The sequence below is a fragment of the Salvelinus namaycush genome, unplaced genomic scaffold (genome assembly GCF_016432855.1).
Source record: "Salvelinus namaycush isolate Seneca unplaced genomic scaffold, SaNama_1.0 Scaffold253, whole genome shotgun sequence".
NCBI classification, from domain to species: domain Eukaryota; kingdom Metazoa; phylum Chordata; class Actinopteri; order Salmoniformes; family Salmonidae; genus Salvelinus; species Salvelinus namaycush.
Genome location: NW_024059375.1, coordinates 75,944 through 102,696, shown reverse-complemented (window position 1 = coordinate 102,696; position 26,753 = coordinate 75,944). Strand labels below are relative to the sequence as shown.

The window sequence follows — 26,753 nt, the reverse complement described above, 5'->3', positions numbered from 1 at the left end:
CCCCCTCGGGCCGTATTGCTTAAAATAAACTATTTAGTGATGCTAATAAAAGATAGTTGGCATACATTTCACCCCAGCAGGTGAAGCATGTCTTCTGTTATATTGAGTAGTATTTATATACATACATTTTATTCAACGCTTCCTGAACTCTCCAGGGGAGAAGTGTATTGTATGTGTATCACAAATGGCATCCTATTCCCTATTAAAAGGGCCCTACTTTTGACCAGAGCCCTATAGGCCCTGTTCAAAAGTAGTGCACCGTGTCGGGAATAGTATGTCATTTGGGATGGAAACTGGGGTGTGTGCAACTGTAGCAGGAGAGACACAAAAGGCACGTGCAGAATTGGACCATAAAGATTGAATTGACATTATTGTACAGACCAGGCAGGGCTACCAAGTGCAGCGGGAGAATTTAAAAAACGCTGACAGCTACATTTAACAGCTACATTTAACTCACTGACATTTTCCCCGTATTGTGTTTAGGTGTTGGGGTGTTACCCTCTGATACCACCATCCACTTTAAAAGGTAAGAGGTAACAACATTTTCCCCGTATTGTGTTTAGGTGTTGGGGTGTTACCCTCTGATACCACCATCCACTTTAAAAGGTAAGAGGCAACACCATTTCTGTAACACTGGGGCATATTCATCAAAGGTTTATGTGAGCAGAACATTAGACCTACTGCACTAAAGACATGGTTGTTTATTGATTAGTCTACCTCATCTTTTGAACTGTTGTTAAGTGAGAGAACTTTATAAATAGTATTTTATAATATCATTAAAAAAAAAAACTGAAAAACAGTCATTAGATACTAATTCATACAACAGGCATAATAGAAAAGGAAGTCATGGACAAACAAACCAATAATACTCACATAATGCCTTGACATTAATGTATTAATACCACAGTCCACTGTGTCTCGACTCTTTCCCAAGATTCTCAGGTTTTCCTGAGAAACCCCGGTAGGAAGATTCCCGTAATCATAAGTGAAGAAGCAGGAAATCAGAAATCTTCCAAACAGGATTTCTGGAAAACCAGGAATTTTTTTATGAACGATTCCACCCCCCCCCCCTAACCCCCCCCCACCCCTAACCCCCCCTAACTCCCCCCACCCCCTAACCCCCCCCTAACCCCCCGTATCTATCCATCAAATCACCAACAGGTACAGCTGACGCCGGCCGCTAGTATTAGAATCACAGTCAGGGCGACCAGGAGTCCCAGAGCCACAATGGACGCCGTGACCGCCCAGATGTAGGTGCCCTTGGAGAAGTCAACCAGTGGGGTCCTCATGGCCAGCCTGACCCTGCGAGCCTTCTGGTGGTTCTGGGGTGGATACCGCGGCATGTTGACCCCCTCCATGCCCAGGGACTTGACCAGACACGCCCGATGGTGGCTGAACTGATCAAAGGTGTGTTTCCCATGATACCTGCCTGTTCCACTCTGACCTGTGGGGGTGGGGGGGGTGGGGGTGGGGGTGGGGGCAGTAAGGGTTAGAAACAGACGTTATGACGTTCAGGCAGCATTTCCCAGGTCTTCCAGAAACCCCAGTTGGAAGATTCCCCAAAATCAGGAAGGAAGCAGCAGGAAATCCGGAATCCTCCAACCAGGATTTTGTAAAAACCTGGGACATTTGGGAAAGTTATTGGAAGTTTGTAACCCGAGTCGAGAACCAAGCACCATGTTAGCTACTGTATGTTGCTTTCCATTCCAGCAAACCTCTTCTATGTGACATTATATGTGAAAGCAGTTTGTTGGTTCTAGATCTTGATCAATGCTTTAACAAGATGTAAACAATCAAATTACAAATTGGCTGTCTGATTAGAATGAAATGATAGATTTGAATGGAAGATTAGACAACAATACATCTACCGAGCATACGACGGCTCGCCACCACAAAGGCCGTGGCTCATCGTCATTACAGAGGATCGGGGGTGGAAAGCCAAAACCACTGACAGCAGGCAAGAGTTTGCACCACCAAGGTTATGTGTTTAGTCACAGTGACATGGACACACAAAGCCATGAGACAATATTCTAGAGCCAAGGAAACCAGACACAGACACAGGCACATGTCTTTTGTTGAATGTACACTACCGTTCAAAAGTTTGGTCTTTGTTTCTGCCCATTTTGAGCCTGTAATCAAACCCACAAATGCTGCTGCTCCAGATACTCAGCTAGTCTGAAGAAGGCCAGTTGTATTGCTTCTTTAATCAGGACAACATTTTTCAGCTGTGCTAACATAATTGCAAAAGGGTTTTCTAATGATCAATTAGCCTTTTAAAATGATAAACTTGGATTAGCTAACACAACGTGGCACTGGAACACAGGAGTGATGGTTGCTGATAATGGGACTCTGTACGCCTATGTAGATATTCAATTAAAAAAACTGCCGTTTCCAGCTACAATAGTCATTTACAACATTAACAATATCTACATTGTATTTCTGATCAATTTGATGTTATTTTAATGGACATAAAATGTGCTTTTCTTTCAAAACAAGGACATTTCTAAGTGACCCCAAACTTTTGAACGTTAGTGTATGTCGGCCAATACAGGTACAGACTGGCTAGCGCCAGATTTGCCAGACCCTCCAACAGGTGCAGTTCAGGCCACCAGCAATTAGCAGGATGGCAGTCAAGGTGACCAAGAGACCGAAAGCAAAGACGGTGGCCGTCACGGCCCAGATGTAGGTTTTCCTAGAGAAGTCAACCAGTGGTGTCCTCATGGCCAGCCTGACCCTGCGAGCGTTCTGGAAGTTCTGGGGTGGGTACCGCACCATGTTGACCTCCTACATGCCCAGGGACTTGACCAGACATGCCCGATGGTGGCTTAACTGGTCAAAGGTGTGTTTCCCATGATACCTGCCTGTTCCACTCTGACCTGTGGGGTTCAGAGGTCACAGGGCTAGGGTCAAATGAAGGGGGGGGGGGTCAGGGGTTCATGTGACTTGTTGTTAAGGATGAGACGTTAGCTGCATGACGCTCTAGCATTATTTATCCGGCTCAGTCCCAAGGCTGCGCTACCCTCCGACTCAGTCCCAAGGACGGCTACCCTCCGACTCAGTCCCAAGGACGGCTACCCTCCGACTCAGTCCCAAGGACGGCTACCCTCCGACTCAGTCCCAAGGACGGCTACCCTTCGACTCAGTCCCAAGGACGGCTACCCTCCGACTCAGTCCCAAGGACGGTTACCCTCCGACTCAGGCTACCATCTGACTCAGTCCCAAGGCCGCACTACCCTCCAACTCAGGCTACCATCTGACTCAGTCCCAAGGATCCGCTACCCTCTGACTCAGTCCCAAGGCCGCGCTACCCTCCAACTCAGGCTACCCTCTGACTCAGTCCCAAGGCCGCGCTACCCTCTGACTCAGTCCCAAGGACGGCTACCCTCCGACTCAGTCCCAAGGACGGCTACCCTCCGACTCAGTCCCAAGGACGGCTACCCTCCAAATCAGGCTACCATCTGACTCAGTCCCAAGGCCGCGCTACCCTCCAACTCAGGCTACCATCTGACTCAGTCCCAAGGCCGCGCTACCCTCTGACTGAGTCCCAAGGACGGCTACCCTCCGACTCAGTCCCAAGGACGGCTACCCTCCAACTCAGGCTACCCTCTGACTCAGTCCCAAGGACATGCTACCCTCCGACTCGCGCTACCCTCCGACTCGCGCTACCCTCCGACTCAGTCCCAAGGACGTGTTACCCTCCCAACTCAGGCTACCCTCCGACTCAGTCCCAATGAGCCGCTACCCTCCGACTCAGGGTACCCTCTGACTCAGTCCCAAGGATGCGCTACCCTCCGACTCAGGCTACCCTCCGACTCAGTCCCAAGGACGTGCTACCCTCCGACTCAGGCTACCCTCCGACTCAGTCCCAAGGATAAGCTACCCTCAGACTCAGGCTATCCTCCGACTCAGTCCCAAGGATCCGCTACCCTCCGACTCAGGCTACCCTCTGACTCGGTCCCAAGGACGCGCTACCCTCCGAATCAGGCTACCCTCCGACTCAGTCCCAAGGATAAGCTACCCTCCGACTCAGGCTATCCTCCGACTCAGTCCCAAGGACAAGCTACCCTCCGACTCAGGCTATCCTCCGACTCAGTCCCAAGGATAAGCTATCCTCAGACTCAGGAGTTCATGTGACTTGTTGTTAAAGATTAGACGTTAGCTGCATGATGATCTAGCAGTATTTCACCGACTCAGTCCCAAGGACGCCCTACCCTCCGACTCGCGCTACCCTCCGACTCGCCCTACCCTCCGACTCAGTCCCAAGGACGCCCTACCCTCCGACTCAGTCCCAAGGACGCCCTACCCTCCGACTCGCCCTACCCTCCGACTCAGTCCCAAGGACGCCCTACCCTCCGACTCGCCCTACCCTCCGACTCAGTCCCAAGGACGCCCTACCCTCCGACTCAGTCCCAAGGACGCCCTACCCTCCGACTCGCGCTACCCTCCGACTCAGTCCCAAGGACGCCCTACCCTCCGACTCAGTCCCAAGGACGCCCTACCCTCGGACTCGCGCTACCCTCCGACTCAGTCCCAAGGACGCCCTACCCTCCGACTCAGTCCCAAGGACGCCCTACCCTCCGACTCGCGCTACCCTCCGACTCAGTCCCAAGGACGCCCTACCCTCCGACTCGCCCTACCCTCCGACTCAGTCCCAAGGACGCCCTACCCTCCGACTCAGTCCCAAGGACGCCCTACCCTCCGACTCGCGCTACCCTCCGACTCAGTCCCAAGGACGCCCTACCCTCCGACTCAGTCCCAAGGACGCCCTACCCTCCGACTCGCCCTACCCTCCGACTCAGTCCCAAGGACGCCCTACCCTCCGACTCAGTCCCAAGGACGCCCTACCCTCCGACTCGCCCTACCCTCCGACTCAGTCCCAAGGACGCCCTACCCTCCGACTCGCCCTACCCTCCGACTCAGTCCCAAGGACGCCCTACCCTCCGACTCGCCCTACCCTCCGACTCAGTCCCAAGGAGCCGCTACCCTCCGACTCAGGGTACCCTCTGACTCAGTCCCAAGGATGCGCTACCCTCCGACTCAGGCTACCCTCCGACTCAGTCCCAAGGACGTGCTACCCTCCGACTCAGGCTACCCTCCGACTCAGTCCCAAGGATAAGCTACCCTCAGACTCAGGCTATCCTCCGACTCAGTCCCAAGGATCCGCTACCCTCCGACTCAGGCTACCCTCTGACTCGGTCCCAAGGACGCGCTACCCTCCGAATCAGGCTACCCTCCGACTCAGTCCCAAGGACGCCCTACCCTCCGACTCGCGCTACCCTCCGACTCGCGCTACCCTCCGACTCGGTAAAGTTAGTAAGTTACTTACAGTAGAAGTTTGGCCAATGCTTGACTAGCAGGTGTTGGTCCTGGACAAATGTGTGGTAGTGTTGGAATGAGGTTCTGTTACCATAGGCACCAAGTTAGTGGGGGCATTGGGTCAAAGGGTGAATATAGACTCAGTCTGTCTGTCTACCGCAGACAAGCCACCATTGGACTGCCGTAGGCATGACTATTGTAGTGGCAAGCTGTGGTTGGGCCGGCAGTGGCATGCTATCATATCAGCTGCCATCAGTTAACCAGCATCGACCCAATACCGGCTAGCGTGCCAACCTAGGTCTGGCTAGGCAACATCCCAAAAAGACTTGGCGTAAGCATAAAGTATCATAAAAGAGTTCTTACCTACACCCCCAAAGGGCAGAGAGTTGAGGGTGTAGTGCATCATGACGTCGTTGACGGTCACCCCGCCACTGGTCGTCTCAGCCAGCATTCGCTTTATCACCTTATTGACAGAGACAGAGATGTCTTTTATCAGCCCCCCATATGTAAATAGCTACTGTACATACCGAAATAAGTACACATGTTGTTGCCACAGTAACAGCTCACCTTCTTACAGTTGAATCAGATTTCACCAAAGAGCTCACCTAAATGTGACCCATGCCCAATCCCAAATCAACCCCTAAACCCACTTGTGGAGATCTGAGTGGATTTGACAGGCGTAAGCAATATTCTTAATAGCTCCACCTTGTGAACTGAAGTTTCACCATGTCGCTTATACTAATTCAATTATATAAGATCTTCAGATGAGCGTAAGGTCGCAGGGATTGATTTGGGATTCAGCCTTACTCCATAGGTTGCTCACTCGCTCCCTACAGACCTTCTTGTTGGAGGAGAAGACGTAGATCGCCAGGGGCTTCTCTCTCTCACTGATGAAGTGGATGGCGTCATCTATGTCGCTGACGGTCACTATGGGCAACAGGGGGCCGAAGATCTCCTCCTGCATCAGCCTAGCATGGGGGGGCACATCCTTCACCACCGTGGGGGCTGAGGGGTCAGAGGTCAGGGTTGTTGACCAACCAAGCATAGTTCCCAAGTGTTTCAGAAATTCAAGTTGGAGGATTACAAAAATGCAACATTACTGGAACTTTCCCAAAGTCCTCGCTATTCCAGAAATACCAGTTGAAGAAAAACCAGTTGGAGTAAAACCAACCATTTGGAGTAAAACCATTTGGAGTAAAACCATTTGGAGAAAAACCAGTTGGAGTAAAACCAGTTGGAGAAAAACCATTTGGAGTAAAACCAGTTGGAGAAAAACCATTTGGAGTAAAACCATTTGGAGAAAAACCAGTTGGAGAAAAACCAACCAGTTGGAGAAAAACCAACCAGTTGGAGAAAAACCAACCAGTTGGAGAAAAACCAACCAGTTGGAGAAAAACCATTTGGAGAAAAACCAGTTGAAGAAAAACCATTTGGAGAAAAACCAACCAGTTGGAGAAAAACCAGTTGGAGAAAAACCAGTTGGAGAAAAACCAGTTGGAGAAAAACCAACCAGTTGGAGAAAAACCAGTTGGAGAAAAACCAGTTGAAGAAAAACCAACCAGTTGGAGAAAAAACAGTTGGAGTAAAACCAGTTGGAGAAAAACCAGTTGGAGAAAAACCAGTTGGAGAAAAACCAGTTGGAGTAAAACCAGTTGGAGAAAAACCAGTTGGAGAAAAACCAACCAGTTGGAGAAAAACCAGTTGGAGAAAAACCAACCAGTTGGAGAAAAACCAGTTGGAGAAAAACCAGTTGGAGTAAAACCAGTTGGAGTAAAACCAGTTGGAGAAAAACCAACTAGTTGGAGAAAAACCAACCAGTTGGAGAAAAACCAGTTGGATAATTCCCAATTGGTAAATTCTTAGTTGGAGGACTGCCAGTTGGAGCAATCCCAGTTGGGAGATTCCTGGAATCAAGAGGAATAAGCAGGGAGGCAATCCTCAAACTGGGGAATTCTCCAACTGGGAAATCTCCAACTGTGATATCTGGTGAACCTTGGAACGTTGGGAAATGTCCCGGGCATGTTGCAACCCTAGGTCAAATACAGTACTATTACAACCCAAGTCAACTACAAATGTATCACCAAATATTTGTGAGCCCTATCAGTCTGCATACCAATGTAGCGCTGTGATGAGTCACTCTGGCCCCCTAGCGCCGCTGTGTAGCCATCCAGTAGAGCCATCACGCGGTTGAAGTGGCGCTGGTTGATGATGCGGCCGTAGTCAGGGGAGGATTTGGGGTCGGGCCCATAGAACTCCTTGGATTAAGGAAAACAATCTTTGGATCATTTCAGGGGTATTCAACCTGGGGTCCACGCGGAAGTACTGCAAGGGGTCCGCACATTTTTATACTTTTACGCAGATTTGGTTTGGTTATTATTTTTGTATGAATATTGCTAGCAACAAAATAATAAACATATTTTCAATTACATACCTACAGGAGAAAAGCGGAAAATGTCTTCTTTCAAGTCAACTTATAATTACAACTGAGTGTAATTATAAGCAAATTACACTCACTGGAGTATCTGACAAAGGCTTTGAAAAAGCACCTGCGAGTATCAGTCCCAGCAATTGCCGCTGGCCGCTGACTTGGACATATATTTTTGCCAACACATGGTTAACCTTTGTTTAACCAGCTACTAGCTAAATGTGTTTCGAGTTACCTTTCTAGCTAATAGGCTATGCTAGAGTTTAAACTTCCAATTATAAATGTGGGGAGGTCAAAATAATGAAAAACTATCTACCAAATCTATGAATTTTAAAAATGTTGATTCATTCTCCTTGTCATTATCATTCACCTGATGATAAGACATTACCTTTGTTGGAGGGGCTAACTGACAGTAGCAGACTGGTACCTTACAGTTAATCAATTCAGGTTTCAATTCAGTCCCATGGTGTTTATACTTGTTCATCTGTACAAACAATAGTACACGTGGTACCTTCAGGCTTTTGGAAATTGCTCCCAAGGAGGAACCAGACTTGTGGAGGTCTTCTAAAGAAGCTTCTGGAATGTTCCAAGCTGTTTAAAGGTACAGTCAACTTAGTATATGAAAACCTCTGACCCACTGGATACAGGGAATTATAAGTGAAATAATCTGTCTGTAAACAATTGTTGGAAGTCCTAACCGACTTGCCAAAACTATAGTTTGTTAACAAGAAATTTGTGGAGTGGTTGAAAAACGAGTTTTAATGACCCCAACCTAAGGGTATGTAAACTTCCGACTTCAACTACAGATATAGAACTATATATAACTATATATATATATAGAGAGAGAGTGCCCCCAATTAAATAGATAGAGGGATAAAGATAGAGAAATATATAGATAGAGGGATAGAGATATAGATAGAGGGGTAGAGATATAGATAGAGGGATAGAGATATAGACAGAGGGATAGAGATATAAGATAGAGGGATAGAGATATAGATAGAGGGATAGAGATATAGACAAAGGGGTAGAGATATAGACAGAGGGATAGAGATATAGACAGAGGGATAGAGATATAGATAGAGGGATAGAGATATAGATAGAGGGATAGAGATATAGATAGATGGATAGAGATATAGATAGATGGATACATATATAGATAGAGATATAGATAGAGGGATAGAGATATAGATAGAGATATAGATAGAGGGATAGAGATATAGATATAGATAGAGGGATAGAGATATAGACAAAGGGGTAGAGATATAGACAAAGGGGTAGAGATATAGACAAAGGGGTAGAGATATAGACAGAGGGATAGAGATATAGATAGAGGGATAGAGATATAGATAGAGGGGTAGAGATATAGATAGAGGGATAGAGATATAAGATAGAGGGATAGAGATATAGACAGAGGGATAGAGATATAAGATAGAGGGATAGAGATATAGATAGATGGATACATATATAGATAGAGGGATAGAGATATATAGATAGAGGGATAGAGACAGAGAGAGGGATGAAGATCGAGATAGGGATAGAGAGAGAAAGGGATAGAGAGAGATAGATTAAGTAAGAGACCAGTAGTGTCTGCCGGATGCCCTCCACCACTCTGTTCTGGATGCTGGGTTCACACAGGATGTAGTCTGGGGCGATGCACGTCTGACCGCAGTTCACAAACTTTCCCCACGTGATACGCCTGTAGTGGACACACAACCCAAAAATCACAGAGATAAAATAGATAACTCCCCCAAGTGATACGCCTGTAGTGGACACACAACCCCAAAATCTCAGAGATAAAATAGATAACTCCCCCAAGTGATACGCCTGTAGTGGACACACAACCCCAAAATCACAGAGATAAAATAGATACCTCCCCCAAGTGATACGCCTGTAGTGGACACACAACCCCAAAATCACAGAGATAAAATAGATAACTCCCCCAAGTGATACGCCTGTAGTGGACACACAACCCCAAAATCACAGAGATAAAATAGATAACTCCCCCAAGTGATACGCCTGTAGTGGACACACAACCCCAAAATCACAGAGATAAAATAGATAACTCCCCCAAGTGATACGCCTGTAGTGGACACACAACCCCAAAATCACAGAGATAAAATAGATAACTTGAAAATGTTTCTGCTTCGATGCTTCAGCCTTGGGGCAGGGAGCTAAGCATGTATATTATCATTACATCAAAAGACCCCTAAACCCTGCGCCTCCCAATTCTAATCTTTGTGGTCAATCTTTGTGTAACTCATTTTTTCCCCAAAGACAATCATGGTACCAATAATTGCTTCTAATACACCAGAGGTATGTTCTTGAACTGATAATTTGGTGTATTAGAAGTAAATATTGGTAACATGATTGCCTTCTAAGCATTTTTAATTACACGAAGATTGCCATTTTTCCATTCACTTCAACGAGGGTCATTCACTACAATGGGGGGTCATTCACTACAATGGGGGGTCATTCACTACAACGGGGGTCATTCACTACAACGGGGGGCATTCCCTACAACGGGGGTCATTCACTACAACGGGGGTCATTCACTACAATGGGGGTCATTCACTACAACGGGGGGCATTCACTACAATGGGGGGTCATTCACTACAACGGGGGTCATTCCCTACAACGGGGGTCATTCACTACAACGGGGGTCATTCACTACAACGGGGGGCATTCACTACAATGGGGGGTCATTCACTACAACGGGGGGCATTCACTACAACGGGGGTCATTCATTACAACGGGGGACATTCACTACAACGGGGGGCATTCACTACAATGGGGGGTCATTCACTACAACGGGGGTCATTGCAGATCACGATTTCTGCAAACAATGCCTGCAGTACCGTGGTCGGTAATGAAGTGCCATCTTCAATCCTTCTAAATGTTTTTAAAAGTGACCAGTAAACCACTGCAAAAAACATTAGCCAAGGTAAAGTATAACGGAGTGATATTGTAGAGGATAAACTCATCCACAGCTATATTGTTCGCCAATAGCGCCATTGACTCTGATCTTTTCAGTGGCTAAAACTGCTATGCTAGCTAGAAAAAATGTGCTAAAGCTAAAATTCCCTATCGGAGTGCTAACGGCTAAAGCTAACGACTAAAGCTAGCTCTACTGTATCAAGTTACTGACCGGCATGCAACTCTGAGGTCGACGTCCTTATCGATGTAACAGGGGCTCTTCCCCCCCAGCTCCAGGGTCACGGGGGTCAGGTGTCGGGCTGCTGCCTCCATCACCAGTTTACCCACAGTGCTGTTCCCTGTGTAGAAGATGTGGTCGAAACGCTGACGCAGCAACTCCTGGGTCTCTGAGACGCCCCCACACACTACAGGGTACAGCTCCTGGGGAGGACAGGGACGGACATGTAAACACACACTACAGGGTACAGCTCCTGGGGAGGACAGGGACGGACATGTAAACACACACTACAGGGTACAGCTCCTGGGGAGGACAGGGACGGACATGTAAACACACACTACAGGGTACAGCTCCTGGGGAGGACAGGGACGGACATGTAAACACACACTACAGGGTACAGCTCCTGGGGAGGACAGGGACGGACATGTAAACACACACTACAGGGTACAGCTCCTGGGGAGGACAGGGACGGACATGTAAACACACACTACAGGGTACAGCTCCTGGGGAGGACAGGGACGGACATGTAAACACACACTACAGGGTACAGCTCCTGGGGAGGACAGGGACGGACATGTAAACACACACTACAGGGTACAGCTCCTGGGGAGGACAGGGACGGACATGTAAACACACACTACAGGGTACAGCTCCTGGGGAGGACAGGGACGGACATGTAAACACACACTACAGGGTACAGCTCCTGGGGAGGACAGGGACGGACATGTAAACACACACTACAGGGTACAGCTCCTGGGGAGGACAGGGACGGACATGTAAACACACACTACAGGGTACAGCTCCTGGGGAGGACAGGGACGGACATGTAAACACACACTACAGGGTACAGCTCCTGGGGAGGACAGGGACGGACATGTAAACACACACTACAGGGTACAGCTCCTGGGGAGGACAGGGACGGACATGTAAACACACACTACAGGGTACAGCTCCTGGGGAGGACAGGGACGGACATGTAAACACACACTACAGGGTACAGCTCCTGGGGAGGACAGGGACGGACATGTAAACACACACTACAGGGTACAGCTCCTGGGGAGGACAGGGACGGACATGTAAACACACACTACAGGGTACAGCTCCTGGGGAGGACAGGGACGGACATGTAAACACACACTACAGGGTACAGCTCCTGGAAAGACCCAGGAAAATAAGGATTTCAGTTAATTTAGCCAATACGTTTTGAAAATTGCACAGATGCCCCTGTCACTTTCCATTGATAGTTAGCTAGCAGCGGCTAAAGTTAGCTGAAGCTAAAGTGGCTGTTAAAATATAGAAAACCAAACCGTGGATTACAGTTCTCCCAGGCACATAGATGGTTCCTCGAAAGTAGTCTAACATAAAGTTGTAAAATCCTGAACTTCCCCTTTAAAAAGGACAGTTACACAGAACCAAAGTTTGTCAGATGCTTGTTCATATACTGTCCCTCACAGATGGTTCAGAGTGATGTGTACTATCCCTTTAAGTGGTTCAGAGGGATGTGTACTATCCCTTTAAGTGGTTCAGAGGGATGTGTACTATCCCTTTAAGTGGTTCAGAGTGATGTGTACTATCCATTTAAGTGGTTCAGAGGGATGTGTACTATCCCTTTAAGTGGTTCAGAGGGATGTGTACTATCCCTTTAAGTGGTTCAGAGGGATGTGTACTATCCCTTTAATAAGTGGTTCAGAGGGATGTGTACTATCCCTTTAAGTGGTTCAGAGGGATGTGTACTATCCCTTTAAGTGGTTCAGAGTGATGTGTACTATCCCTTTAAGTGGTTCAGAGTGATGTGTACTATCCCTTTAAGTGGTTCAGAGGGATGTGTACTATCCCTTTGAGCATGCTGAGCAGCGAGCCAGCCGTTAGACACTAACTCAAGACAGCAGGATGTATCTGTAGCTAGTATGTATTCATGGCATGAAAACAATAGAAGACTTGTCTATAGCACGTACAGTATAAGGTGAGGCTAACACATTGGAACTAAATCACTGATTTCCAACTATTGGTTGACAGTCACGGTAATCACAGTAGTTTTCCCGTAACTTCAGCTCAGATATCTCTCATTTATATTCTTATACAATGACAGACAAGGAGGAATAGAATAGGGACCTGGTCCAGATATCGTGGGAGCAGAGCTTTGAGGAGACTAGCTGAGTATTCACTCAGCTCAGATGGCTTCACCACAGCTGCATTGCCTACAGAGAGAGAGAGAGAGAGAGATAGATAGAGAGAGAGAGACAGAGAGAGACAGAGAGAGAGAGACAGAGAGAGAGAGAGAGAGAGACAGAGAGAGAGAGAAAGAGAGAGAGAGAGAGAGAGAGAGAAAGGAAGAGAAGAGAAGAGAGAGAGTCATGAGCAGATGAGCTCCTGCATTTTTCAGCGTGTTCTTTAAAAAAAAATTGATTTAGAGTTAGATAAACTCAGATTTTTTTGTCAGGAACGTATACAGGATGCTACCCTCTACAACATAACCTTCACTCCAAATCAAAACTCAAAACCTACAACCTGATTTTGGACGGAATTAAGGAATCACCTGGAAGGCTTACAACTACCAAAGATTACTATTCCAACGCTATACAGCAAATTCTCTGGAAAACAACAGAAACCTGAGAACACCATCCAACCTGGAACTGAGTGAGTAATGTTTAGTCTGAAGCTATATTTTATTTCCAAAAGCCAAGAAGAAAAATACATTACAATCATATATTTTACTTTATAAGGACTGAATGCTAAATCAAGGCTGCCAAGCTTGATACACCTTCAATTAGCACTGACGTGTCAAGTGAGAGGTGTCAAAGCCATTTAGCCCAACAATGGCAGGAGACTCAAACAGGCTACCCCAACCAAATGCAGAGGCCTTTGAAGCTGCCTCCCGCTGTCCAGAGGTAATTAAAATACAGTACCCTCTGTGTGTAAAGAATGATAAGGTAAGAAAAGAGTACAAAATTAACCTCCTTATGGAAAATCAAGAGACACTTTTTGCTGACTAATATAAAAATGGGAACATAAGCAACTTAATCTTCCACACAGACCATCCCCTGGCAGTGCTATATTAACACACTACCCCTCTGTTAAGATGGGGGGTATTAACCATGGGTGCAATCTCAGGTTACTAGACAACGAGGACTCTGAGTCAGCTAATATAAATCTCTATAAGTCTGGAACAGTATTGGTACAGGGCAACCCCAAACAGTTTCAGCTGGACTTTCACCTAATCAAAGAATTAGCCCAGCAGGAGAAGCTCTCCCTTGAGAAAGATACCCCCACCCCGAGCGGGTCAGACCAGACCTCTTCATTATATAACCCCACAGACGAGCAACCCAAGCGGAAAGTCAACCTCCCAGCACAGAGTACTACCCCCTCATTGAAATGAAGGATACATTCGCCCAGCTGGAGGTAAGGCAGGTGGAGCTGGAACAGCAGGTGATTACACTCCAGTCAGCACAGACCCAGACAACAGTCCAGTGGCCACCCCCGCAGAGAAGCCAGCAGAACAGCCCACCTCAGCTCCCGACAAAAGTCTCGACACCACAGCAGAACAGTCCACACCAGACACTGACCATAGCGTTGAAATCACAGCGGGACAGACAAATGAAGAACCCCAAGCCCAGGGGATCTCACCCCCTCTGAGCACCCCCCCCCATCAGCCACCCTGATAGCCCTCCTGACAACCCCCCCCCCCCCCCCCCCCCCCCCCCACACACCCACTGAGGACATACACAAGACCACTCCACCCTGGACTTGAACAGCCTCTATGACCAGGTCCAGCTCTACAAGGCAGCAGTGCCCACCTTCGCCCGGACTCTAAAGGACATCGCTCTCAAACGCAGCCCCAACACTTCACACAGGAGCAACAGATCAATAGACACCCCGCTCAGACCTGCAGGACCCCCCCGGACCTACACATAGAGGACCCACGCTGAGAGGACCTTCATCCAGACCACAACACCACCAGCCACATCCCCACCCCAACCAATCCCCCCCCAAGTCAACCATGCCCACACCCCATTTAGGCCCCCTCAGATCAGACCTATGGCCCTCCTGCCCACCCCATGCACCCCACCCCCGCAAAGAGGGCCTCAACATGGAAGTCACACATATACGCCCAGGCCGTGAGCAGGCAAACAGGCCCAACCCCACTCCTACACTAGTCCAAGCCAATGGCATGTAGCAGATGCTCAGCAGGCTCTGCTCACAGTTACTGGCCTGAGGCCAAACCACACGACCAACAACATTGGACACTTTATGGAACACAAAGCCTTCACTATCTCATCCTGGAATATCCAAGGCCTTAGGTCATCTGCCTTTGGCCTAAAGAGCAGGAACCTGGACTTAACCAAAGAAACCGGAAATACAGACATTGTCATTCTACAAGAAACACGGTATAGAGGAGACGGACCCACTGGTTGCCCTCTAGGTTACAGAGAGCTGGTAGTCCCATCCACCAAACTACCAGGTCTGAAACAGGGAAGGGACTCAGGTGGTATGCTAATTTGATATAGAGCAGACCTAACTCACTCTATTAAATTAATCAAAACAGGAACATTTTACATTTGGCTAGAAATTCAAAGGGAAATGATCTTAACAGAGAGAAATGTCCTCCTGTGTGCTACCTACATCCCCCCCACTACTAATTGCTAAATTGTAATTATTTCGCCACTATGGCCTACTTACTGCCTTACCTTCCTAATCTTACCTCATTTGCACGAGACTGTATTTGCACATTGACTGTACGTTTGTTTATTCCATGTGTAACTCTGTGTTGTTGTTTGTGTCGCACTGCTTTGCTTTATCTTGGCCAGGTCGTAGTTGTAAATGAGAACTTGTTCTCAACTTGCTTACCTGGTTAAGTAAAGGTGAAATTAAAAATTAAAAAACTAGAATCCCCATACTTTAATGAAGACAGCTTCTCCATCCTAGAGGGGGAAATCAATCATTTCCAGGCCCAGGGACATGTATGTACTAGTCTGTGGCGACCTAAATGCCAGAACCGGACAAGAACCTGACACCCTCAGCACACAGGGGGACAAACACCTTCCTGGAGGTGACAGCGTTCCCTCCCCCATATGCCCCCCTAGGCACAACTACGACAACATAACCAACAAAAATGGGGCACAACTCGTGCAGCTCTGTTGCACGCTGGGTATGTACATAGTCAATGGTAGGCTTCTAGGGGACTCCTATGGTAGGTACACCTATAGGTCTTGGCAGTAGTACTGTAGACTACTTTATCACTGACCTCAACCCAGAGTCTCTCAGAGCGTTCACAGTCAGCCCACTGACACCCCTATGAGACCACAGCAAAATCACCTTCTACTTGAACAGAGCAATACTCAATCATGAGGCATCAAAGCCAAAGGAACTGAATAATATTAAGACATGCTACAGATGTTAGGAATGTAGTGTGGAAACCAAAAAACAATTAGGCAACAACAGATTCAATCCCTTTTAGACAACTTCCTGGACAAAACGTTCCACTGTAATAGTGAAGGTGTAAATTTGGCAGTAGAAAACCTAGAGTATATTTGACCTCTCAGCTTCCCTATCAAATCTAAAAATTTCAAACAGAAAACCAAAGAAAATGAACAACAATGGCAAATGGTTTGATGAAGAATGCAAAAACTTAAGAAAGAAATTGAGAAACCTATTCAACTAAAACACAGAGACCCAGAAAACCTGAGTCTACGCCTTCACTATGGTGAATCACTAAAACAATACAGAAATACACTACGGAAAAAGAAGGAACAGCACGTCAGAAGTCAGCTCAATGTAATTGAAGAATCCATAGACTCTAAACACTTCTGGGAAAATTGTAAAACACTAAACAAACAACAACACTAAGTGTTATCTATCCAAAACGAAGATGTATGGATAAACCACTTCTCTGATCTTTTTGGCTCCATAACAAAGAATAAAGAGCAAACACATATACAGGATCAAATACAAATCTTAGAATCAACTATTAAAGACGACCAGAACCCACTGGATTCTCCAATTACACTGAATCAACTATTAAAGACGACCAGAACCCACTGGATTCTCCAACTACACTGAATCAACTATTAAAGACGACCAGAACCCACTGGATTCTCCAACTACACTGAATCAACTATTAAAGACGACCAGAACCCACTGGATTCTCCAATTACACTGAATCAACTATTAAAGACTACCAGAACCCACTGGATTCTCCAATTACACTGAATCAACTATTAAAGACTACCAGAACCCACTGGATTCTCCAATTACACTGAATCAACTATTAAAGACGACCAGAACCCACTGGATTCTCCAATTACACTGAATCAACTATTAAAGACTACCAGAACCCACTGGATTCTCCAATTACACTGAATCAACTATTAAAGACTACCAGAACCCACTGGATTCTCCAATTACACTGAATCAACTATTAAAGACTACCAGAACCCACTGGATTCTCCAATTACACTGAATCAACTATTAAAGACTACCAGAACCCACTGGATTCTCCAATTACACTGAATCAACTATTAAAGACTACCAGAACCCACTGGATTCTCCAATTACACTGAATCAACTATTAAAGACTACCAGAACCCACTGGATTCTCCAATTACACAGAATCAACTATTAAAGACTACCAGAACCCACTGGATTCTCCAATTACACTGAATCAACTATTAAAGACTACCAGAACCCACTGGATTCTCCAATTACATTGAATGAACTACAGGACCAAATACAAACCCTCCGACCCAAAAAAGGCCTGTGGTGTTGACGGTATCCTCAATGAAATTATAAAATATACAGACAACAAATTCCAATTGGCTATACTTAAACTCTTTAACATCATCCTTAGCTCTGGCATCTTCCCCAATATTTGGAACCAAGGACTGATCACCCCAATCCACAAAAGTGGAGACAAATTTGACCCCAATAACTACCGTGGGATATGAGTCAACAGCAACCTTGGGAAAATCCTCTGCATTATCATCAACAGCAGACTAGATCATTTCCTCAGTGAAAACAATGTACTGAGCAAATGTCAAATTGGCTTTTTACCAAATTATCGTACGACAGACCACATATTCACCCTGCACACCCTATTTGACAAAAACAAACCAAAACAAAGGCAAAGTCTTCTCATGCTTTGTTGATAAAAAAAGCCTTCCAATCAATGTATGAGGGTCTGCTATACAAATGAATGGAAAGTGGTGTTGGGGGAAAAACATATGACATTTTAAAATCCATGTACACAAACAACAAGTCTGAGGTTAAAATTGGTAAAAAACACACATTTCTTTCCACAGGGCCGTGGGGTGAGACAGGGATGCAGCTTAAGCCCCACCCTCTTCAACATATATATCAACGAATTGGCGAGGGCACTAGAACAGTCTGGTTAAAGGTCCCCAAAAAACACATATCCCTGGGTCGCTCCTCTTTTCAGTTCGCTGCAGCTAGCGACTGGAACGAGCTGCAACTAACACTCAAACTGGACAGTTTTATCTCAAATACTTCATTCAAAGACTCAAACATGGACACTCTTACTGACAGTTGTGGCTGCTTTGCGTGAGGTATTGTTGTCTCTACCTTCTTGACCTTTGTGCTGTTGTCTGTGCCCAATAATGTTTGTACCATGTTTTATGCCACTACCATGTTGTGTTGCTACCATGCTGTGTTGTCATGTGTTGCTGCCTTGCTATGTTGTTGTCTCGGGTCTCTCTTTATGTAGTTTTGTCTCTCTTGTTGTGATGTGTGTTTTGTCCTATATTTATATTGTATTTATTTATATTTTTTAATCCCATGCCCCCGTCACCGCAGGAAGTCTTTTGCCTTTTGGTAGGCCGTCATTGTAAATAATAATGTGTTCTTAACTGACTTGCCTAGTTAAATAAAGGTTAAAATAAAATAAAATAAGAATGTACTTTTTACACCATTTTCTCTGACACCCAAAACTACTCGTTACATTTTGAATGCTTAGTAGGACAGAACATTTTTCCAATTCACACACTTATCAAGAGAACATCCCTGGTCATCCCTACTGCCTCTGACCTGGTGGACTCACTGAACAGAGAACATCCCTGGTCATCCCTACTGCCTCTGACCTGGTGGACTCACTGAACAGAGAACATCCCTGGTCATCCCTACTGCCTCTGACCTGGTGGACTCACTAAACAGAGAACATCCCTGGTCATCCCTACTGCCTCTGACCTGGTGGACTCACTGAACAGAGAACATCCCTGGTCATCCCTACTGCCTCTGACCTTGTGGACTCACTGAACAGAGAACATCCCTGGTCATCCCTACTGCCTCTGACCTGGTGGACTCACTAAACAGAGAACATCCCTGGTCATCCCTACTGCCTCTGACCTGGTGGACTCACTAAACAGAGAACATCCCTGGTCATCCCTACTGCCTCTGACCTGGTGGACTCACTAAACAGAGAACATCCCTGGTCATCCCTACTGCCTCTGACCTGGTGGACTCACTAAACAGAGAACATCCCTGGTCATCCCTACTGCCTCTGACCTGGTGGACTCACTAAACAGAGAACATCCCTGGTCATCCCTACTGCCTCTGACCTGGTGGACTCACTAAACAGAGAACATCCCTGGTCATCCCTACTGCCTCTGACCTGGTGGACTCACTGAACAGAGAACATCCCTGGTCATCCCTACTGCCTCTGACCTGGTGGACTCACTAAACAGAGAACATCCCTGGTCATCCCTACTGCCTCTGACCTGGTGGACTCACTAAACAGAGAACATCCCTGGTCATCCCTACTGCCTCTGACCTGGTGGACTCACTAAACAGAGAACATCCCTGGTCATCCCTACTGCCTCTGACCTGGTGGACTCACTAAACAGAGAACATCCCTGGTCATCCCTACTGCCTCTGACCTGGTGGACTCACTAAACACACATGCTTTGTTTCTAAATGATGTCTGAGTGTTGGAGTTTGCCCCTGGCTATCCATCAATACATTTAAAAAAAATAGTCTGGTTTGCTTAATATAAGGAATTTAAAATGATTTATACTTTTACTTTTGATACTTATGTATATTTAAAACAAAATATTTTACTCAAGTAGTATTTGACTGGGGGATTTTTCACTTTTACTTGAGTCATTTTCTATTAAGGTACTTGACTTTTACTCACATATGAGAATTGGGTACTTTCTCCACCAATGATTTTAAAGTAATCAATTTTCTTCTTCTTCATTGGCTGATTGCTCCCAACTCATAGGAATCCCCACCCAGTTGACAACTTTACAAATTCCTATTATCAACACCTCAGAACCCTGAGTTGCACACTCCCCTCCCCATCCCCCGTAATCGGGGGGCCTGAGAGTCTAGATCAGGGATGGGCAATTCCAGTCCTCCGAGGGCTTGATTGGTGTCACAGTTTTGCCCCAGGCCCCAGCTAACACACCTGACTCCAATAATCACCTAATCATGATCTTCAGTTTAGAATGCAATTTGATTAAATCAGCTGTGTTTGCTAGGGATGGAGAAAACGTGTGACATCAATCAGGCCCTTGAGGACTGGAGTTGCCCACCCCTGATCTAGCGGTATCATAAACCTGCTTCTCAAATTTTCTCTGACCTGTGTGACCTTTGCCCTTATAGGTTGCTAAGGAGGTTACTAGGGGGCCGGACATCTGCCAACATCTCTGTCTCTGCTCATCAACTACTGGATGCAGTTATAGCTCTGGACTTGTGGGAAGTTGTCCAAAAACCATCCCCATGTACAGTACCAGTCAAAAGTTTGGACACACCTACTCATTCAGGGTTTTTACTTTATTTTACTATTTTCTACCTCCACACAAAAATACCTCACTTTGTGGGCATATTTTCGTGGACAAAGTATGTGCGCAGAAAACCCTCTCGTTTCACCTCTTCCTCTCTGAGAATACAAGACAACAAGGGAGGTGGCAAATGGTGAGTGTGTCAGTGGAGGCTGCTGAGGGGAGGACGGCTCATAATAATAGCTGGAATGAGCTGGAACAAGAAAACCATGTGTTTGATATATTTGATACCATTCCACCTATTCCGCTCCAGCCATTACCATGGGCCCGTCCTCCCCAATTAAGGTGCCACAAACCTCCTGTGGTGTGTGTGTGTGTCTGCGTGCATGTCTATGAGGGATGTAGAGATATAGCTGAATAATAGACAACTACACAGAGGAGGCAAGAGTGGGAACTAAGGGAGGGAACAGCTGAAGAACTAAGGGACAGCTGAAGAACTAAGGGAGGGAACAGCTGAAGAACTAAGGGAAGGGACAGCTGAAGAACTAAGGGAGGAGACAGCTGAAGAACTAAGGGAGGGTACAGCTGAAGAACTAAGGGAGGGTACAACTGAAGAACTAAGGGACAGCTGAAGAACTAAGGGACAGCTGAAGAACTAAGGGAGGGGACAGCTGAAGAACTAAGGGAAGAGACAGCTGAAGAACTAAGGGAGGGTACAACTGAAGAACTAAGGGACAGCTGAAGAACTAAGGGAGGGGACAGCTGAAGAACTAAGGGAAGAGACAGCTGAAGAACTAAGGGAGGAGACAGCTGAAGAACTAAGGGAGGAGACAACTGAAGAACTAAGGGAGGAGACAGCTGTAGAACTAAGGGAGGTCGCGGCTGAAGAACTAAGGGAGGGACCAGCTGAAGAACTAAGGAAGGGACCAGCTGAAGAACTAAGGGAGGAGACAGCTGAAGAACTAAGGGAGGAGACAGCTGAAGAACTGGGGGAGGGGACAGCTGAAGAACTAAGGGAGGAGACAGCTGAAGAACTAAGGGAGGAGACAGCTGAAGAACTAAGGGAGGAGACAGCTGAAGAACTGAGGGAGGGGACAGCTGAAGAACTAAGAGACAGCTGAAGAACTAAGGGAGGGGACAGCTGAAGAACTAAGGGAGGGGACAGCTGAAGAACTAAGAGAGGGGACAGCTGAAGAACTAAGGGAAGAACTAAGGGTATTTTTGGTATTTTATTAGGATCCCCATTAACTGTTGCAAAAGCAGCAGCTACTCTTCCTGGGGTCCACACAAAACATGAAACATAATACAGAATCTAAATAGACAAGAGCAGCTCAAGGACAGAACTACATACATTTATAAAAGGCACACGTAGCCTACATATCAATACATACACACACACTATCCAGGTCAAATAGGGAAGTGGTGTTGTGCCACCAGGTGTTGCTTTATCTGTTTTTTGATACCAGATTTGCTGTTTATTTGAGCAATATGAGATGGAAGGAAGTTCCATGCAATAAGGGCTCTATATAATACTGTACGTTTTCTTGAATCTGTTCTGGATTTGGGGACTGTGAAGAGACCCCTGGTGGCATGTCTGGTGGGATAAGTGTGTTGGACAGAGCTGTGTGTAAGTTGACTATGCAAACAATTTGGGATTTTCAACACATTAATATTTCTTATAAAAAGAAAAAGGGATGCAGTCAGTCTCTCCTAAACTCTTATCCAAGAGAGACTGGCATAGTATTAATATCAGCCCTCTGATTACAATTAAGAGCAAAACGTGCCGCTCTGACCTGAGTCAGCTGCAACGTAGCTACGTCTTTCCTTGCCGCACTGGACCACACGACGGGACAATAATCAATATTAGACAAAACTAGATCCTGCAGTGGTGTCAAAAAAGCGGAGCATCTCTTTATTACAGACAGACCTCTCCCCATCTTTACAACCATTGAATCTATATGTTTTGACCATGACAGTTTACTATGTAAGGTAATGCTGAAAATAAACCCAGCTCTGGAGGAATAGGAATAGAGGGGAAAGATAAACCTGGGGTCGTACCAGCAGCGATGGCCCCGACCAGGGGCTGCAAGGTGAGGGCCCAGGGGTAGTTCCAGGCCCCGATGATGAGGACCACTCCCAGAGGCTCCGGCTGGATGTACACCTTCAATGACATGAAACTTTACTAATCCTCTCAGTCAGTGGCTAAATGGTTTACATATATATACTCCTAGAAAAAAGGGTTCCAAAAATGTCCTTCAGCTGTCCCCATGGGGAGAACCCTTTGAAGAACCCTTTGAGAACCAGGTAGAACCCTTTTGGGTTTCATATAGAACCCTCTGTGGGAGGGGTTGTTCAAATGCTTCTCCCCATGGGGACAGCCGTAGGACCCTCTTTCTAGGAGAGTAGTTAAGTGTAAATGGCTGCTGTAAAGGACTGATGTAGTTCAATGATACGTCGTCCATACTGTACCTGGTCTCGGATGGTGAGGAGGCTCTTCTCTACTGGCCGAGGAGCAGCCCACTGCGCCAGCTTCGACACAGCCAGGCTGATCTCATTCTCCAGGCCGATCAGCTCCAACAGCGGGGTGTCGTACTGGCTCTGTGGAATGCAAAGTGAGGTTCATTGATGTGAGATAAAGGACGCGTTCCAAATGGAACAATACGCCCTACTTTTGACCAGGGTCCATAGGGCAATTTCACTTTACTTCCTGAATTGTTTATATTCAATTTTTAATTGACCCCAAACCCTGATAAGTCCCGTGCAAAGATTTTACCCTGTTGATGTCCTGTTTGAGGGCGGTGGCGATCTCTCCCTGTCTGTCTGTGATCATCCTCTGGAGGGACTTGAGCTGCTGAACTCTGAACTCCAGGGGTCGCGACTTCCCGGTAAGGAAGGTCTCCCTGGCCCGCTGCACCACCTGCATCTCCATGGAAAAGTGTCACCAGCACACACCTGGATTGACAGAGCGACAGACACAGGTCACCAGCACACACCTGGATAGACAGAGCGACATACACAGGTCACCAGCACACACCTGGATAGACAGACACAGGTCACCAGCACACACCTGGATAGACAGACACAGGTCACCAGCACACACCTGGATAGACAGACCGACAGACACAGGTCACCTGTCACCACACCACACCTGTACAGACAGACCAACAGAGAGTACAGACAGATACAGCTACATGTCACCAGCACACACCTGGATAGACAGAGCGACAGACACAGGTCACCAACTCGCACCTGTAGAGTACACACAGTACACAGAGTACCTGTCACCACACCACACCTGTACAGATACAGCTACCTGTCACCAGATCACACCTGTACAGTACAGATACAGCTACCTGTCACCAGATCACACCCATACAGTACAGATACAGCTACCTGTCACCAGACCACACCTGTACAGTACAGATACAGATACCTGTCACCACACCTGTACAGTACAGATACAGATACCTGTCACCACACCTGTACAGTACAGATACAGCTACCTGTCACCACACCTGTACAGTACAGATACAGCTACCTGTCACCAGACCACAATGTAAATTGTCCGGTGGCGATTTTTATGAATTGTTCAGCAGTCTAATGGCTTGGGGGTAGAAGCTGTTGAGGAGCCTTTTGGTCCTAGACTTGGCGCTCCGGTACCGCTTGCCGTGCGGTAGCAGAGAAAACAGTCTATAACTTGGGTGACTGGAGTCTCTGACAATTTTATGGGCTTTCCTCTGACACTGCCTTTTATAGAGGTCCTGGATGGCAGGAAGCTTGGCTCCAGTGATATACTGGGCCGTTCACACTACCCTCTGTAGCGCCTTACGGTCAGATGCCAAGCAGTTGCCATACCAGGCGGTGATGCAACCGGTCAGGATGCTCTCGATGGTGCAGCTGTAGAACCTTTGGAGGATCTGTGGGCCCATGCCATATCTTTTCAGTCTCGAGGGAGAAAAGGTTTTGTCGTGCCCTCTTCAGGACTGTCTTGGTATGTTTGGACCATGACAGTTTGTTGGTGATGTGGACACCAAGGAACTTGAAACTCTCGACCCACTTCAGAGGGTCATTATCAGCAACCATCAGTCCTGTGTTCCAATGGCACGTTGTGTTAGCTAATCCAAGTGTATCATTTTAAAAGGCTAATTGATCATTAGAAAACCCTTTTGTAATTATGTTAGCACAGCTGAAAACTGTTGTCCTGATTAAAGAAGCAATAAAACTGGCCTTCTTTAGACAAGTTGAATATCTGGAGCATCAGCATTTGTGGGTTCGAATACAGGCTCAAAATGGCCAGAAACAAAGACCTTTCTTCTGAAACTCGTCAGTCTATTCTTGTTCTGAGAAATGAAGGCTGTTCCATGCGTGAAATTGCCAAGAAACTGAAGATCTCGTACAACGCTGTGTACTACTTCCTTCACAGAATAGTGCAAACTGGCTGTAACCAGAACAGAAAGAGGAGTGGGAGGCCCCGGTGCACAACTGAGCAAGAGGACAAGTACATTAGAGTGTCTAGTTTGAGAAACAGACGCCTCACAAGTCCTGGCAGCTTCATTAAATAGTACCCACAAAACACCAGTCTCAACGTCAACAGTGAAGAGGCGACTCCGGGATGCTAGCCATCTAGGAAGAGTTGCAAAGAAAAAGCCATATCTCAGACTGGCCAATAAAAAGAAAACATTAAGATGGACAAAAGAACAAAGACACTGGACAGTCTATCTCCTTTCCCAGTTTCATCAACAGTTCTGAATTCACGCTGCTCCAGATGCATAGGGGGGTTGTACCTAATAAAGTGACCACTGTATCTATAGACTTTCCAGAATGTGCTCTGGGAATAACAAGGGTGTTAAACATTTGGCTATAAGCGTTGAACAGTTGAATCTATTACCTCAGGAGATGGTACCATTCAGCTTGTCTGGGGATGACAAAGAAGGACTTCAACAAAGCCAAAATAGAAAATGATTGGAAGGGGGCTCTTTGCTGTTAAATTAGAGACATATAAATAAATGACTGTTGTGCCTTGCAACTTCTTTAAAATGTGCAACTGTTGCACTAACAATGCAAACATTGATTTGGCACACAATTTAAGACTGTAAACATTGTACAACGTAATGTAAACATTGTACAACGTAATGTAAACATTGTCTGACTTCATGTAGAACAAATTGCACTTGAAATGAACATTTCTTTCAAGTTATTGCAAATAAATGCATATTTTCACTTTTTTCTGCGACAATCACTGAATTAGTTATTGATTTCTTCATCTTTAAATGCAATATTTGAGATTTTATGTATTTCTATCAACTAAAAACTGGAATTTCGACTCAAAACAAAGGTTGTAAAAGTATGCTAGACATTTATAGAATAAATCATATCTAGTTTGATGATTCTGTGACAAAACGGTGAATTAGTTATTGATTTGTACTTTTTTAAATGGCTTTTGGCGAATGTCTGATGAATGTCTGTTGAATGTCCGAATGTGTGGATATAAACTTTACCTCGGTTATAAAATATGACTTTATAATTATTAGTTGGTAGGTTGTCAATTCTAAAACTGTATACAACTGAAATAACAGGCTAATGAACGTTGCAATTACTGTGATAGACTACATACAGTACTTTGTCTGTTGGATACATCTAAACAATAATGCTCCATACTCACACGTGAATGAAAGCATCAATCTGGAGCAACAATGGACGAAATTAATTTATCCCGATTTATCCAAGTAGTGAAATCACCGCTGGCAGTGTAAAAAAAAAAAAAAGTTATCAGAAACGTTCCTATCCTGTGCAAAAATATTGGTGCATAACCAACGAGATGAACAGCATCATACCACAGTACCATACAGTCTGTCCTTGTTCCTGCCTCACTGACGTGACCGTGGGAGGCACATGACCGCACATTTAACGTTCATCGCACCAGGCTACGGGTGGTATCGGGTTTACCCCATCAGACGTCACTAATAACTAGGCAGACGTTTTTTGTTGTTGCATTTTTACAAATAAAAAAAATTGAGCTACAAAATGGCCATATGTTTAGTCCTACAATATCCCAGAATTGTATTAATCAAGTCACACCAGTAAAATATCAGAATGGCTTATAAAATGTTTTTTTTTGCTAAAAAATAAA

The 26,753-nt window shown here is 46.1% G+C and overlaps 1 protein-coding gene across 2 annotated transcripts; it reads right to left on the bottom strand.

The window, feature by feature from the left end:
- Positions 1 to 1,135: 1,135 nt before the first annotated feature.
- On the bottom strand, positions 1,136 to 26,515 carry LOC120039100 (aldehyde dehydrogenase family 3 member A2-like). Of its 2 annotated transcripts, none has more exons than XM_038984628.1 (11): positions 26,286 to 26,515; positions 23,397 to 23,575; positions 23,093 to 23,221; positions 22,682 to 22,784; positions 13,005 to 13,090; positions 10,887 to 11,095; positions 9,320 to 9,437; positions 7,430 to 7,571; positions 6,155 to 6,321; positions 5,680 to 5,779; positions 1,136 to 1,444 (listed from the first exon to the last, which is right to left on the bottom strand). In XM_038984628.1, the coding sequence occupies exons 2-11, from the start codon at positions 23,550 to 23,552 to the stop codon at positions 1,152 to 1,154; spliced, it is 1,503 nt and encodes a 500-aa protein (XP_038840556.1). In that variant the 5' UTR covers positions 23,553 to 23,575; positions 26,286 to 26,515; the 3' UTR covers positions 1,136 to 1,151. The 2 variants fall into 2 exon arrangements, with proteins under 2 accessions (XP_038840556.1, XP_038840557.1); XM_038984629.1 differs by lacking the exon at positions 1,136 to 1,444 and adding an exon at positions 2,456 to 2,876.
- Between the last annotated feature and the right edge of the window lie 238 nt (positions 26,516 to 26,753).